Source organism: Lates calcarifer, linkage group LG24 (assembly GCF_001640805.2).
Source record: "Lates calcarifer isolate ASB-BC8 linkage group LG24, TLL_Latcal_v3, whole genome shotgun sequence".
In the NCBI taxonomy this organism is placed as follows: domain Eukaryota; kingdom Metazoa; phylum Chordata; class Actinopteri; family Centropomidae; genus Lates; species Lates calcarifer.
In genome coordinates, this window is record NC_066856.1 from 10,393,095 (window position 1) to 10,409,427 (window position 16,333).

At 41.5% G+C, this 16,333-nt stretch overlaps 1 protein-coding gene across 1 annotated transcript; it reads right to left on the reverse strand.

Annotated features, from left to right (window-relative positions):
- Window positions 1-687: 687 nt before the first annotated feature.
- On the reverse strand, window positions 688-16,068 carry crispld1a (cysteine-rich secretory protein LCCL domain containing 1a). The gene is made up of 15 exons (XM_018673998.2): window positions 15,798-16,068; window positions 14,855-15,239; window positions 8,554-8,672; window positions 6,935-7,067; window positions 6,726-6,841; window positions 6,394-6,494; window positions 6,111-6,302; window positions 5,326-5,386; window positions 5,173-5,239; window positions 4,614-4,744; window positions 4,432-4,475; window positions 4,239-4,311; window positions 4,058-4,133; window positions 3,817-3,950; window positions 688-1,802 (listed from the first exon to the last, which is right to left on the reverse strand). Exons 2-15 carry the CDS (start codon window positions 15,113-15,115, stop codon window positions 1,751-1,753), a joined length of 1,560 nt encoding a protein of 519 aa, XP_018529514.1. The 5' UTR covers window positions 15,116-15,239; window positions 15,798-16,068; the 3' UTR covers window positions 688-1,750.
- Window positions 16,069-16,333: the final 265 nt, after the last annotated feature.

The following is a 16,333-nucleotide window of genomic DNA, read 5'->3' on the forward strand; positions in this document are numbered from 1 at the left end:
TCAGTTTTAATATGGAGGTATTATGACCCATATTAACCCAGATCAGATGAACTGTTCAAGACCACTCACAGCCTTCTGTGTGGTGCCAATATTCAGCCAGTTTTAGATATGTTGTGTGTAGCCTTTGTGGACAATTAAAAGAGGATTTCCTGTCAAAGTCTGCAGCTACAAAATATTATTTACCTCTTAGTTTTCAAGAGATCGCATTTATTGCAAGATTTATCTTTGACTATGCTTAGAAATGAATCAGAGGCAGTGTGGTGTGTGAGGCTGAGATAAATCAGTACAAGTAAACACGCCTCTGAGTTATGTTCATGTTACTTACAAGAAATCTTCAAGAATAGGAATAAATATGCAGCACCACCCGCCACCCCCACAGCCGCCACAGATTTACAGCAAGAAAACCAATACTAACATTAGTCTGAAAGAGACATTTGTCAATTTCTAAAATACATTTCATGGAATTACAGTTTTTTGGGCAGTGGCTAAAAGCAGATGCTTGAAGCATGTGCCATCCACTGTACCTGGGTGGTTCATATTTGAAAGGCAATATATTGTGGGTACTGACTATGATGATAAAACCTAATGAGAGTATCATCAGTCAGTACAGTATATTATTATAAATGTATAATGCAAAATGCCATTCACCAGTGCATTTGAAGAAAAGTGTAAAAGAATTGTGGAGGTTGTAATATTTTATTGCAAAATGAACTTTTCCTAACAACCTGAGGTAGGAAAATATATATAATGCACAAAGAAACAGACAGCAATACAATTAATTGCCCATTATAGAGAATGCAGCTTGAAAGAAAGCTGAGAGCTGGTAAAAAATATATATATATATATATATATGAGCAGGTATATGTGTAGATTTACAATCACCACTCCCCAACACATTGCATGAAATACAACTGTTGCATAATATTGTTTCTGTGTATGAGTGTCAAAAGGAGATGAATAGATATGACCTGAAAACAACTTTGGGGCAGCGGCATCCAGTAAAATACAATTTATGATGAAGTCAGGTACACATAGGTTTTGTTTGGAGAAATGACAACTCTGAGGGATGAGTGTACTTCCTGACCTGCAGGGAGTTTTAACTAAAGCACTTTAGCTGTGAAAAAAAAAAAAAAAACCTGTTCCGGCAATTACAATACACGAAAAGATAAGAACATATAGCAGCATCCTTTATAAATCATATTGATGTAAAGCATAATCATATAAAAATAAATGTATAACAATCTGTTCTCCAGTCATTAAAAAAGTACAAAATATGACAAGACACCTCTCCAAAGCACCAGTAAAAATGTGCCAGACAATAAAATGATATTCATCCTTAAGTGCCATTGTAATGTTATATCATAGGATTTGTATAATCAATATTCATACAGAGCTATTTGTTAAAAAGGCAAGAAAATGGCACAAAGACAAAAAATGTAATACTATTAACAAATATGTACAACAAAATATTACGGTAGCAAACCATTCAGAGATATTTACAATTGACAACATTTCCTGCTAGGGATGACAGAAATAGAACTCCATGCAAGGGAGTTGAAACAGGTTCTTATTGTGTACGTGTCAAGTTTTTGTTGCTGGGTTTATACTGTCATGGAGACGACCCCTAACCCCTGGAGTGTAGCAAAGCCAGAAACATTTCACTCATTGAGTTTTGACAACAGGGCTTGATTACCACCTATTCACCAACCCAAGTGCACTTTCTGTTTGGTGAAGCTGCTCTCTGGGGCACTCAAATCACAGCGAACACCCGGAACGCCTTCCCTCCGGGAGGGTTTTGAAGGCTGAGGGGAAGAGAGAAACAAGAGGGTAGAGTCAGCCTGGGTGCGGCATGTGTCAGATACAGAGCACGTCCCAGCCTTTTTTGCAGAGAGACGTAGATGACAGACACACACAAACAGATAGACTTCAGGTTTTTACGCAGAAACGTCAGTGTGTCGTCTGACACTCTGATGACAGATTGGACACAAACAGATAGAGGCTGAGGCTCCCTGAGAAAACAGATTAACCACCCATTTATACACAAACACAGGGGACTTCATGTGTTAATCCAACAAAGACAGACATGTTGTGGAGTTGAAGGAGACAGATAAATGATGGGCAGATAATGACAGACGTTTGGCATCTCACCAGAGTGACAGAGATAAATGTGGTGGAGAGAGACAAGGGAAGAGGGGGAGAGTAAAGCGAGAGAGTGAAGGCCACAGAATAACTGAGACTCTGTGTGTGTGTGTGTGTGTCCTCTACACAGATCATGTTAACACTAGGCATTTTGCAGACCACAGAACAATCTAAAGTTGGTGTAATTTAATATCTCTAAAGAAAAAAGGAACACACCATATAGTATGTTGGTCACTTTTAGCTTTAAACAGAGGCTGGTACAGACCTGTAACCTTAATGCTGTTGTAAACTAGCATGGATTCAACACATGCTCTCACTGTATTAGCCTCAGCAAAGTCTTTTCACAGAATCCAAACTGACCAAACTTATTAATTCATCTCCTGATATAAAAGGTCAGAGCTACTCACTCCTCTAGATGCAGTGAGCTATATGACTGTACCAGGAATAGAACATTTTACACTGCATAGATCGTGAGTACTTTATTGCCACGGTTAAGCCTCTTAACATTCCAATAGCCTCCTTACAAACCAGTGATGTCTCTTGTTTCCTACTCTGTGTCAGCACGTGGCACCAGCTAAGGTTGTCTACTCTCACCCCTCCTCTTTGGAGTAGACAAGAAAAAGTGGTGGGGTGGTGTAAGCAAAAATATTCCTCTACACCGACAATGCAGTGCTCTCTTTGCAAAGCTGTTATTTTCTACTTGAGGTGCTTGATCCTGGGAATATGTTTGGTGCTTTGTGGAGGTTTTTCACAGATTATGTGGACAATGCATCTTAGTGTACATTGCCTACATGGTCACTATGGCTTCAGTGATTCAGTTCCTAGTGTCTGTGCAAAATAGGTTTCTATTCAACATAAACTGATTTGCACTGCCATGATCTTCTCCTGTGTGTTGGGAGAGACGGCATTTGGAGGCTGATTTTGAAAATGTGTTTTCACAAAAAGAATAGGAAAAGGTCCATTCCCTTTGTAACCTCATCTGGTTTAAGTTCATCCACCATATCATTGGGACTAGGCTAATCCTGTCTGAAGTCTGACTCAACATTGATCCCTTATGAGATCCTGTATTCTCAATGCATATGTTTTGTCTTTATCTTAGCCACTGTGTTAAACTCTAGACCTTTGCCCATCTGCTGCCCTTTTTGTCTCACTGGTAAAAAAAAAAAAAACAAAAAAAAAAACCTAACCCCTCTCAGAACAACATGGAAATCCACTCATCTTCTCTAGTCTAATTGCCAAGCTATTCATTATTTTAAACTTGAAGCATGCTAATCACCCTCCCATGTGCACTGCATAAGAAATGTAATGAACTGCCTGCATCTTGAAAAGATTAGGACCACAAGGGAGGGCAGAGTGGATAAATTTCTCTCTACCTGAGAGCCATTGATTTCTCATTCCTCCTCTCTGAGCCTCAGCAAATTAACCCCTTAACTCCTTTCCCAAGATCTGAGAAAGAATGCTGACATTGTATTAGTTAATAATTAATTCTACAAAGGTATACCAGACACCCTCTAATGTTAAATGTTTTTACATCATATTGAATTGATAGTTAAGACTTTAAAATAATACCTGTGATTAACCCTGAACTGCAAATGGCACTGGAACTTGGTGTGTGCTACATTCCAGCCTGACACACACTAAACAGTAATTGCAGATTAGTCATGAGTCATCACATACCTCTCTGAGAAAATGCCATTTTGGTATGAGGCAATGTAGTGTTTCCGCTTGTCCACTGGCATCACATCAATGTAACCACCCACATTGTTCCTGATGACTCCAGCATGGACTGCTGCCCGGCATATACTAGACTTCTACAAAGGAAAGGTGACATGAGAGATGTTGATTCATTTGTCTCTATATTCATTAAACACATGAGGAGTTTTTTGTTTTTTTTTTTACCACAAAAAGAGGGACTTACATCAGAGTATACTCTGGTGCCAATGACTCTGGATATGTGAGGGTTCTCCTCTAAACAGCTTCTAGGGCAGTATAACCTACAAAGACAACAGTTGGACATGAGTAATGAGTAGAGTTTACACAAAGGTGGGGACCTCGTGAAAGAGAATGACATGCAGGCAGAGGCACAGTCAGATTCATACCTTGGACAGTGTTTTGCGGGCTTTTGGTAAGGACACAGCTGTGCAACCGTGGCCTCACATGTGATGGCTTTGACTGTGGGGAAGATATTCAGTCAGTGCCAACAAACACAGCTGCAGCACAGCTTTAATGAGCCATTTTAATATAGAATGTAACATATCTGCGATTACAGTGTCACATTATTGTCAGACTAACCTGTCACTCTGGAAACTGTGAAGGAGTTAGCACTTTGATATTTTCTGTCAAGAGGAAACACACAACATTGACATGAGACTTCATTATTTTTAGTTAGTGTCAGCATATTTTACAAATCTTGCTATTAAATCTCATCAGTATGAATTCTAGTTATATATTTAATTATAACATAATGGTCTCACCCTAAAGACTGGACTCCATTCTTATTGGATTTGATGAAAAACTCCTTTCTGCCTTGTCTTGTTACATCCATCCATCCTCCATCATTATCTATGACACCAGCATGTAGACCAGCTCTGCACACACTGGATTGCTGCAAAAAAGAACATTTTTGACATTTGCTTTGCAGTTCCTTTGCTGACACACTAGTAAGCAAGTGGCTCTCTGTTGTCATACGTTGACTGAATACACAGTTGTTTAAAGTGCTATATGTATGTTTTTGCTATCACTACATAGCCAACATCAGCATTAAGATACTTAAGCAGTTAGTTTATTCAACTGTTAAGCTATACTTACCAGTCTAAAAGAAATATTATGATTTCAGCATCAACCAGAGGATATATACTAACCTACTGTAAATGTAATGATGGCTGAAACTTTCGGCAAGTAAACAGCTGTTAATGCTAATGTTGGCTGGGTAGTGATGGCAAAAACTTAAATATAGCACTTTTAATTGGCATAATACTGAACCCACCCTATCAGATAACGCAATTTTGGACATGTGTCTACTTGTGTACTCACCATTTCATAGTATACTGTCCCAACTACTTTTCCTGTAGCATCTAGGCACCCAGCAGGACACTCATATCTGTAGATACAAAAAATGATGTGAAATGTACTGTATACTCCATTTTGAGTTGTTGCTGATTTTACTGTAGCTCATCTTAACTGTACCTGTTACACGGTGTTCCTTTACACTGATCTCGAAGTTTAGTGTCACAAGTCACAAGCTGAGCTGAAACACACAAACATAAAGGCCTTTGAGTGCTTGTACAGGAAACAACACGCATGAACCGGCTGCTCCGATGCGGAAGACTAACATCTAAAAGCCCGAGCTGAGTGAAACTCAGCAAAAACTATTGTTGTGATGCTTTCAGAACCAGAAAGAATTCCTGCAGCCAAGGTTCAGGGTGGTCAGCAATACTGGAGGAAGTGTCTCAGCTTACAAGCACAGGCCCCCCTTGCACTGCGGAGAGGAAGCCATTTAAAAACCACAGCGAGCCCCTCTCACCCCTCAACCCCTCTCAGCCAGCCAAAAGCAAACACACACTCAGGGGATCATGCTAAAATAGACCTCCCCTCCCTGCTCTAAAGAGTGACTTGCAATATTAAGTACACTTCAGAAACTGTCAAAGTTAATCAGGGAGATGACAGATAAAAAGTACAGAAAATCAAGGCAATTTAAGATAAATTGCAAGAAAAATATTCCGGTCAAGGCCTATTTTTTTGCACTTGTTATCCATTATTGCTTACTCAACACTGAGCAAGCAGCTATTCACAAATTGTTAGGTTCTGACCCAATTTTGAAAAGCAGTTTTCCTTGTTTTTTATTTTCTTTTACAGTGGATATTGTCCTGTAATTCTTGCCACTCTGTGTACCTCCCATCCCTAAAACCAGATCCTACACCCCCCTATTTTGTGTAACTAGATCCAGAATAAACAGTTAAATGGCAGCTTACACATCTGCTGTGTGTTGACCACTTCATTCTTCTGCAGGTCCTCTGTGGGGGGCTTGGTGGGAGCTGGGGCAGGGAGGCTGGGAGGCTCAGGTTTGGGGGCCCGAGGCCGGGGCTTCTGCGGAGTACGGGGGGCCTCTGGCTCGATGAAGTTGTTTTCTTCCGTTTCTTCTTGTGGTGGATAGGAACTGTCATCTTCAAGTACAGTCACAAAATCAAGGTATAGTAAGGACATTTTTCCACAGCTTTTCTTACTCTGTCTTTCTCCACTTTTCCCCACACATACCTTTGTAGCAGAGGTTGTCCTTGCAGCCACCTCCATAGCTGGGGGGGCAGGCAGAGCATGGGGTGCCATGTTTGTAAGGAGCATGGCCCCACCAGTTTCCTCTGTTCAGGTCACATTAAACAGAACAGATGCTACTTACAAAACTGATAATCCATACAGATTTCCAGCTTCTTTGTGTGCAATCATTTTGAACAGTGGAAAATGTTCAAAATTCAGCACCAAATGATACTGTCCTATCAAAATGACACAAGGACAACTAAATATTCTTGTTCTCTTACAGCCTGTATCTCAGTTTCGTATCTGTGAAAGTACATCAAAACAAATGCGCTTACTTTGGTGAGTAGTTGCAGACAAGATAGACAGCTTTGGCCCAAATCTGTCCCCACACATTCATGTTGTAACACAAGTTGATGGCACAGCCAATCCGGCTGCTGGTTGCCCAGACCAGCTACAAAAAGAATGACAAGACAGGCAATGAAATACAAATCTGACTGATTGTACATCCTTAAATCACTTAGGTCTCCAGAACTATAGTGGCTACCTGTGTGTAATGAGTACAAACTGGGCCAGAGCATCTGAAGGGGCAGTAGGGATTACACTCCTGTGGGTAAGGGAATGAGTAGTCCTTCACTTCATCATACCAGGCCTGCACATGGAACGTGGGTGGACGATACCTGGAGAGATGAGTAACTTATGGCGACAATGTTCAAAATAACATTTCTATTGTCTTGCGTCTCTGTCGGTGTGGGAGTTGGTATTAATCATCAAAGCTGTTTCCTGCTTACTGCAAGTCCTCTTACTGCAACTTATATGCATAAAAATGATACTCATACAGTAGGTGACCTTTATGTGTTGGCTTATATTCAAATGATTGGTAGCACAAAACAAAACAACTCTTGTAAATATAAATGGCAAATTAGCATTCACACATATCCTTTCCAAAACCACAAAGTCTATAAAAATGTGTTTTGAGTTCTAACTTCAAAATATGGGGATAACAGGGTAACTTGAGACCCTAGGGGGACACATCATCCTTCATATTACAGGGCTACTGAACCAAGAAAGCAATCATTTATTTGATACACAATATGTATGAAAAGATTAAGTAATCCTGCACTACAACAAAACACAACAACAAATATTTGTAGTTGCCATCTGCAGTTAACGTCCATTGGTAGCAATTCAATGTAAACACATCTGTTAAGACTGCTATTCAGCTAGCAGTCAAGCATTAGTGCTCTTTAAATAAATTGCAGTGACCAAGGACTGACACTGATTTGGCACCAGGTGTTGCTAGTTAATCTGATTAGAATCAAGTGGCCATCTTGACTGTGGAGAGATATGATTAGATGTGGAACAAGAGTCTTTTGTGTGAAGCAGTGCTGTTTCCAGATGCTCTGTGGGGGCCAGAGTAAACAATTTCTGTATAGTGTGTGATTTTGCTTCAATACAGCCACTAATTTACAGGGGCCGTTGAATCTGAGTTGCCTTAATTTGTTGGCTCATGAGAGACATGCTCTAGGTAGGTAATATAAGTCAGCACTGTGTATAAATGTTGCAAATCCAAAGTAATTTGTCCTCTATATGAATATGTTGGTTATATAACTTACTGAAATGCTCCTACAAAATGTAACAAGTGGACTTAATTCATTATACAGTGCTACATTGGTTCTTTAAAGTAAAATAAATAAGGGAAATTCATTTAATGGCTCTTAATTGGTCAAATAAAGTAAAACTGTACACTTGCCAAACAAGCTAACTAGCAGTTGTGCTAAACTAAATGTTTCTAAAATAACTTCTAAAATAGCTAAAAGAAGTTACAATTTTAAACTATTTAAAATAATGATTTGAGCCAACAATGAAAAGCTGACTGTATGACTAAGTGGTATATTTCTTGTGCTCCTATTCAGGTTTGTATTTTCATGCAAGTGTATTCTGTTCCTGCCCATATGATAAAAGACAGCACAGAATAAGATGCATGTGGTTCATCAGTCAGTCCTCCACACAACACAACAGAGTCAAGAGCTGGATTGATGTCTGTCATCAAATTGCCTGCACACAGGTGCTGATTTGAAAGTCCATAAATGTTTTTTATGCTTAACCTTTGATTAACAAAAAGTGTATATATGCAAAGACTATGAATTCTGATTTATTATTTACCTTCCCCAGTGCGCTCCCAGGTTCTGTCCTATCTGTGGCAGTAATCCAGCAGGACCATGCTCCCACAAACAGGTCTCAGCCCACTCTTCCGCTGTACGCTCCAACTCCGTGTCCCACACCTGCACATAAGGTAAGTCAAACAAAATGAGGTACTTTTTGGATTATATGTGAAGAGTGGAGGATATAAATTAAAATAAACAGTGCAATACAGCTGTGTTTACATTGCTGCTAGCTGTAAGATAACGGCAGTGTCTTGTAGAGAGCTGGAGATCTTCACTGCTGCACAGGGTTTGCTCAGTTCTCAATAACGTGATGTAAGGTGTTATCTGAACACACACTGAATGAGTATTACTCATCATGCACCATTAAGTTAAGACTAGGAGCTGATGTGGCTAAGTAACTGCACTGATTTCTAAAGTAAATGCAGAACTACAATATGTTGACCTTTTACTGAGGCTGTATAAAGAGCTTTCTGACTTTCTTACTTCCCCGGATGGGTTTCCCATAAGATTGGGTGTTATTCAAAAATGCAAAGCTGTTTTTCCTTAAGTAATACCTTCCATATGTCTCTGGTGAGATGCCTGGGTGCGAGCTTTTGTTTCACTTTACCTCTCTCTGAATTGCACTCTCTCAGTCAAGTTCAGCTCTAGTTGGATACTAAGGGATCATATTCCCATTCTGGGGTTTTCTGGGAATGTAAAGAGTGTCCTTCCTCTCTGCTGACCTACATTCTACTATAAAAAAAAATGTTAGAATAACACCAGCTGTAATCCCTCTGAAGGACACTGTATGTTCCTTTAATTGCACACCTTCACTTTCACCTTTTTGGAGTCGAATGCAGCAGGTTTCTATGAGAAAGTTAATTAGGTTGCACGTGTGCGCATAAATGTGTGAGCACATGCACTTGTACACTAATGCAGGTGTCAGAGGTTTTTCACACTTCACACATTGGGCCCTGGAAGTCATAGCTAACCTTCTTGGAAATCTCATCCAATAATAGACACTAAAATAACTCCCTCACTACCACCACCACCTCCGCCTCTTCCTCCATCCTCCATCACCCACCGTCAGTCCCTCTTGGAACAACTGCTGTTCTCTGCATTACACCCACAACACACACCTACCTAACAACAGGATGTCTGGCAGGGCTGTGAATTAACTCTTAACTCTGAGCAGTTTCTTTCTCTCTCCCTGTTGGTTGTTGAGTGGATGTATTTGTTTAAATCAACAGCACCAAGGCAATATTGGTTGGGATGTCAGATTTCAGGACATAGCCTTGTAGAAATGTTACATAACTGGCAAACTGAACAAATAAACAGCTGAAGGTGTGGAGTATATTTTTCACTCATCTCTACACCTGCAAAGAGACCTAACCCTGTGGTCTGTCTTGCACAGTGATGATAAACAATGACTGACAGAGCCAGGGCTAAGAGAGGAATGAGAATTTGTTTATCTGAAACTCTGTCTCTGCTTAGAAATTACCTCTGTTGGCAGTGTGCTCCAAAGCAGCATCAGTATGTCAGTATTGTCATACCTATTTTCTAATATCTGGTTATCTCTTTTTGCCACTACAATAGCTAATGATGCTGAAACAGAAACACTGAAGAGATTTCAGCCTGGTCATCATCAAAGACTTGCTGAGAGAACCTTGATTTCTATCCAAGTAATTTTCCCCTACCATTTTCTCGACAAGTGACCTCCTTGGCCTAAAAAAAATAATCAATGTTTACACTGATAAGCAGACTGAAACACATTGCATTGAGTTGCGGTAACTGCCAAACAATCTGCTAACCACAGCACATAGGATGCTCTGTGCTTGAGCGGGGTCAACACAATGCTTTTGACCATTAATGAATGGTTATGGATCTGAAAACATTTATCTGTGACCACAATTTAAGTAAGTTTCCCGGCAGAAATCACCAAAATTCTGGCAACGGCATCTTGTTGGGGAATGTTACTGATTATGGGCTCTCATCACAAAGACATGATTTGTGATGTCTCTGAAGTAAGTTTTAAATTATAAAAATACAAATAGCACCTTCCCAGTTAAAGACCTCATTCCATCGCCCTCAAAGTTGCAGAGAAGGCAGGCTCAGAAAGTGTTGACCGCTTCACATATGTTTCAGCTGTAGAGTCTGGTACAGAGTGCAGCTGGCTTGTCAAGCTGCTGTTTGTACAGTTAGCGCAGCAGGGGAGGCCTCGCAACCAAGACCCCACCACCACCCCAACCGCACTTCTGCTGGGGCCCGTAAAGAAAAACACCTCCCTCGCTAAAGTCTTTCAGCACTGTGCACACTGCATTGTTTATTTCGCTTAACACTTCATTTGTGGGCATTCTTTTTTTCCTCTTCCTTGGTCATATGGTTGCATTCCAAAGGGTAGAGAGGGGTACTTCCTTTGCAAGTTTGAGTTTCCTGTTCATAATCAACGGGGCATGCAGCGAAGTACTAAAAAGAAGGTGAAAGATGTGGGAATTGGAGAAAGCTGATAGAAAAAAGCAGAAATCTGACACGATAGAGGAGAGGAGGTGATAGGATGGTGTGAGAGAGAAGACAAGGAGGCAAAGGGGTGATTTAATAAAAAACTCAAGGAAGGAACAGTTATAGTTAAAAAAAAAAAAGACTACATGACATTAAGGAAAACTGTGTATGGCCTTTGCTAGACTATTGCTATCATTTCCACCAATGATATAGAGAACACTTTTAGAGTGTTTGCATAATTGCTGTCATTTTTCATGTAGTGCATTCCAACCTACCTCACCTCCAAATCTCACTTAGTGGCATCATAAGTGAGTCAGACAAATAAATGGTATTTATTATGTTATATATATCTCTTTATTATATCTTGGAAATAATAATAATAATAAAAATAATAACATTGTTGCCAAAGATCTGTCTACCAGCTAAGTAAATAGAACTACCTCTAGAGTACAGCTGCACAAAAGCAGTCTGTTTTTTCACATTTCCTTTTCCCTTTTCATTGATGAATAACGGTGGTCGGTTCTTCTCATTGCAATCCAAGAACCTGGTGCAGGACATTAACAGTGAGAAGCTGGCAAAGAAGGCCTTTCCCAGCCTTGTTCACACATGTAGATCCAAAATCAGTGCTCCCACAGAGGTTTTAGAGAAAGTAGGTGAGTCAGGAATGGAGGACAAGACTTACTCAACAGACATTTACATCTGGACAGGATGTAGAACTGTAATATTCTGACATGTCCTATGGCCATATGGGGAACTGGTCAAGAAGAGGAACCAGGGGGTGTTGAAGGAGTGAAGGCATGTCAAGGATGAGTAAAGAAGACATTAGGAAATGTGTCAGGCCTCAAGTTGAGGAAATGTAGGCTTTGAGCATGACGGTTCTCAGATCAAGTATCTGAGGGATCACTGGAATTTGCTAATTTGATCTCCATGTGTTTTGCGCCCCTGCAAAGGTTTATGACCATGTTCCCCGAAGTATTCAGGGAAGGTGCTATTACGAGCCAGTCATTGTACGTGCATTTGGCACAAGACCTATGTTTACATTCTTGGCATTACATTAAGCAGGTTCAACGTGGGCTTTGGACTCCCACTGGGACATGCCTTGTTGTCTCTCCTGTCTGTAATATTCATGGTTATGGTGCAGCCAGTGCTAGAGAGGGCTGGAGACTGTCCAGTTTGGTGACATTAGGGTGGCATCTTCGCTATTTGGGATAATGTTGACCTTTTGGTTTCACGTGACCTTGAATGAGGACTGCAGCACTCTTATGAGCTACAGATACATATAGAGAAGCCAGCGGACGTGCGTCAGATCCCACTGGGCATCTCCCCTTAGAGGTTTTCCAGACACAACCAGCTGAGTGGAGACCCTAAGGCAGACCCAAGACACACTGGAGAGAATCCATCTTCCATTTGGCCTGTGAGCACTGAGGGATCCTGCAGAAGAAGCTGACCAAAGTTGCTAGGGTAGAAGACTGCTCAGCTTAATCATGAGAAGTCTGATAATGACTTCAAATTAATGTATTTGGCAATTTTGTTAATCTAAACCAGTTTTTCCCTAACATTGAAGCTGCCTAAACACTGTTTCAGATGCTTGTCCACAGGGCCATAATTAAACATCATAGATAAAGTTAATTCAAGACAATTTTATTAGTCTAGACATTAATTTTTGTCTCACTGGACTTCACAGGTTGTGAATCACAACAGCCACATTATCCAGCAATAAATTTAAATGACTGACACTTGCAGCACAACTTTGAATCATCCTGAGCAGAAAAATGTCAAGCCTAGCAAAGCCAAGTTAAACGTCAAAGCAGGTGGGGCCCTTTCTCCCAAGATGCCATCTGTTTGTCTTACCGCACTTCAAACACTGACACTTCTGTGTTTATACCTGTGGGTCAACATTTGAGTGAGAGGCAGAACTGCTGTCCCCCTACTGAAGCTGTACTGAAGCTTTGTGGATCACTACGGAGTGTGAATGCTTATCTGGGGAATTTTTGGGGGCCTCTGTGTTGGATAATGACAGAATGGGAACGGAGCCACAGGGATAAGCAGAGAGAGGGAGGCAGAAAGAGAGGGCAAGAAAAGGAAACAGATGAAGGGGGAAGAAAGAGGGGGGATTTGAATTGATGTTATCTCTGAGTCTCTGTGATGATTGCCACAGAGGGTCACCCAGGTTATGGTTTCACACAATGGCAGACAATAACAGAACTGATGGCCAAATGGCTATGCATGTGCATCAGAATGTGTGTGTGAGGTGAGCATGTGTGTGTGTGCATTTGCATGCATGAGTGTGTAGGGAAAGCAGAGGAGCATGTCTATGAAGTCTTCCAGTACAGTGAAGCTCTGAGGTTTCTGAAAGGTGACAGCAGTTCAACAGAGGCAGAGGGAAAATCTGAGAAAGGTGGAGCCCCTTTCAAAATAAAGTGCAGAAAATCACTGAAAATCCACTTTACATGTGACCTGAACAGTTTTGCACCTGAAAGATATTGACACCAACAGAACTGCAAATAAGATTTCAGCACTCTTTCACACAAGTCACTGTCTCCTTCAAAATGTCGCCTTTTTCTCACTTCCTCTTGCCTCACTTTTCTTCAGCCTCATCTTCTTTTCAATTATTTTGACACCTGTTTTGCTATTCTCTCTGCCTCCATCTGTTTTTCATTGCCTCTCCTTTCTATTTGCAAATCTCCTTCATCATCTTCACACCTCTATTTTTCTATTTTCATTTACCTACTGTATTCCTCACTAACTCTCACTCTCTTACTCTCACCTCACGTCCTCTTGTTGCATGCCTCTCCATATTTCACCCCTGGGTGCCCCTGCAGCTAAAAAAACCAGCCAACTGTAACAGGAGACAGTAGAAAGGAGCTGTACACTGCTGGCTCAGCATTTCCCCACTAGAGTGTGCCTCAACCAGAAGCCTGCCAGGCAGCCCTTCACGCGCACACACACATACATGTACACACACACACACACACACACACACACACACACACACACACACACACACAGGGTCCTCAAGTCCAACCTCTCAATTATACAATTACACAGTCCAGCAATTGCCCCCAGCACGAACTGTTTATTTTCCTTTACCATGGAATAATATTGCCTTTTGTTCTGCAGCTCTTTAAGTGAAGATGAAAGGATGATAAAACCTCATTATCCTCTGCACACTGTATTGATTTTTAACCTCCTAAGTACTCTTAGTGGCAATGCACTGTGGCGGTCAAGCAGCGCCTACACATGTAGCGCATTTGGAAAACTTCCAGATCTGTGGGAGCACTAACTTTTAGAAGGTGTGGCGTGCCTGTGTGCGTATGTGTGTGTTTAGTGGGGGGTGAGACAGCTGGTAAAACAAGCCCTGGTGCCGTGCTCTGATTCTAATTGCACTGTGAAAAGTGATCTGGCACTGTACACACACGTGATGGCCAGAGGATAAAGTCAAACAAATCTGTTAGCATGAGTTTAAAAAAAAACCTAGTAGTAATGTGATCATTGGCAAGTTAGTGGAATTCTTCTCCTCTGGCAAAACAACTAAAGTCACATGGGTACAGACTTGTGTGCGTGTGTTTGGGTTCATGTGTGAAGGCGCTTAAATGCTGGCATGCTGCTTGCAAGTGAGCCAAGTGGGACAAGTGCCAGCTGGTCTGGTGACTGGGTCAGTTCACTAAGCTATATGGCCCACAAATGTGCAAAACTCTTAGTAAGTTCAGAGTGGGGTCAAAGCATTTTAACATATATAAACTCTACAAAGTATTAATGTACTACTTCATGGGAATGAATTTTAAGATGCACAGGCATCTCTGCATCCTCTATCCACCTACCATGTACTCCATGTTGGAAGCAGGGGGGTAGACCTGGCCTCTGAGCTTGTTGTGAAGGTCCAGGATGAGCTGCGCGTCACTGTCAGTAATGGCCCTCTTCCCCCTCTGCTTGGCTTCCCACCACTCCCCGTGTTCATCCATGTACTTGTCCAGAATCTGCTGCCAGCCCGTGGAGTTAGGAAGCATCACCATGGAAGTGGCTGCCTGGAGCAGCAGGAGCAGGGACACACCCCTCAGCCAGTGCAGGGATACACGCCTCATCCTCGGAAACGCTGGTGACAGTGAAGACGGTGATCCTCTCCAACTCAAGTGGGATGGGGTGGAAAAAGTTGCGTGCCAGCACAGACAGACACTTCTCCGTCTACAATGTGAGCTGGCAAAGGAGCTGAGAGGAAAGAGCAAAACAGGATTAATGGACGGACTGGAATCGGTGCTCTGTATCAAATTTGCTGAATAACTTGGGTCAATATTGAACTTGGTGCATTGGCTTGCAGACACTTGGTCTGGTGCTGTGCCACTGGTAACCTCATGGGGTTCACTGAGGGTAAGCTGGCAGGCTGAGGATGACTAGCTCAAGAGTGAAAGAAAGAAATCCCTACCAGTGCTGAACTTCCTTGAATATTTTACAACTTTTTTCCTAAATCAAGAACCAGAGAAGGAACAGCTTGGGAGCTGTTAAAAAGAAATGCTGAATTTCAGATCACAGTTAGAAGTACAGCTGTAATAAACACAGTTAAGTGCACAGAATGATTCATAATGTAGCTAATGTATTCACAGTATTGTATGTATGTATACTTTCAGCTGAACTTTTTGGTATGCATGCTGCAGTGCTGACAGAGGCTGATATAACGAGCCAATACCTAATGGAAAAATGTGAAGAGTAATGCATATTGAAATAGAAATAGAGTGGTGTGATTTAATGTAGACTTTGGAAATAATTTACCTTTAATGAATTGGAATTAAGCCCGCTCCTTCAGAACCTGACAGGGATCTGGCTGTGAGAAAACTTCTGCAGCAAGGAGAAGAAGAGAGGGAGGGGGGAAATCCGCCTTCAAAGTGAGTTGCAGAGCTCAGGTGGAGCGGTGATGACTGTCGTTGGCTGCCATATGATATAAATCAAAGATGTGATGGGTTCGCTTCGCTCCGTTTTCATCAGTTTGAAAGAGAAAGTTGTGTCTTTCTTCTTTCGGGATTCTTGCACCAAAGCTGCTAAAGCATCACTTATCCACATTTTATCCTCAACTTGGCTGCGCTTCGAGTGTTCCGCCCCTGACCACGCCTCTCCAAAGATGGAAACGGCCCACATTCGCTCATGCCAAGACCTTTGTGCGCGACCGGGGTCGTGCGCGTGTATACAGTAAAATAATATAAGCAGAATCTCTCTCTGTGTCTCTCTCTCTCTCTCTCTCTCTCTCTCTCTTCAGTGTTGTGCTCAGCAACTTAAACTTGAGACCTTTTGACACACAAATGCACAGAAAG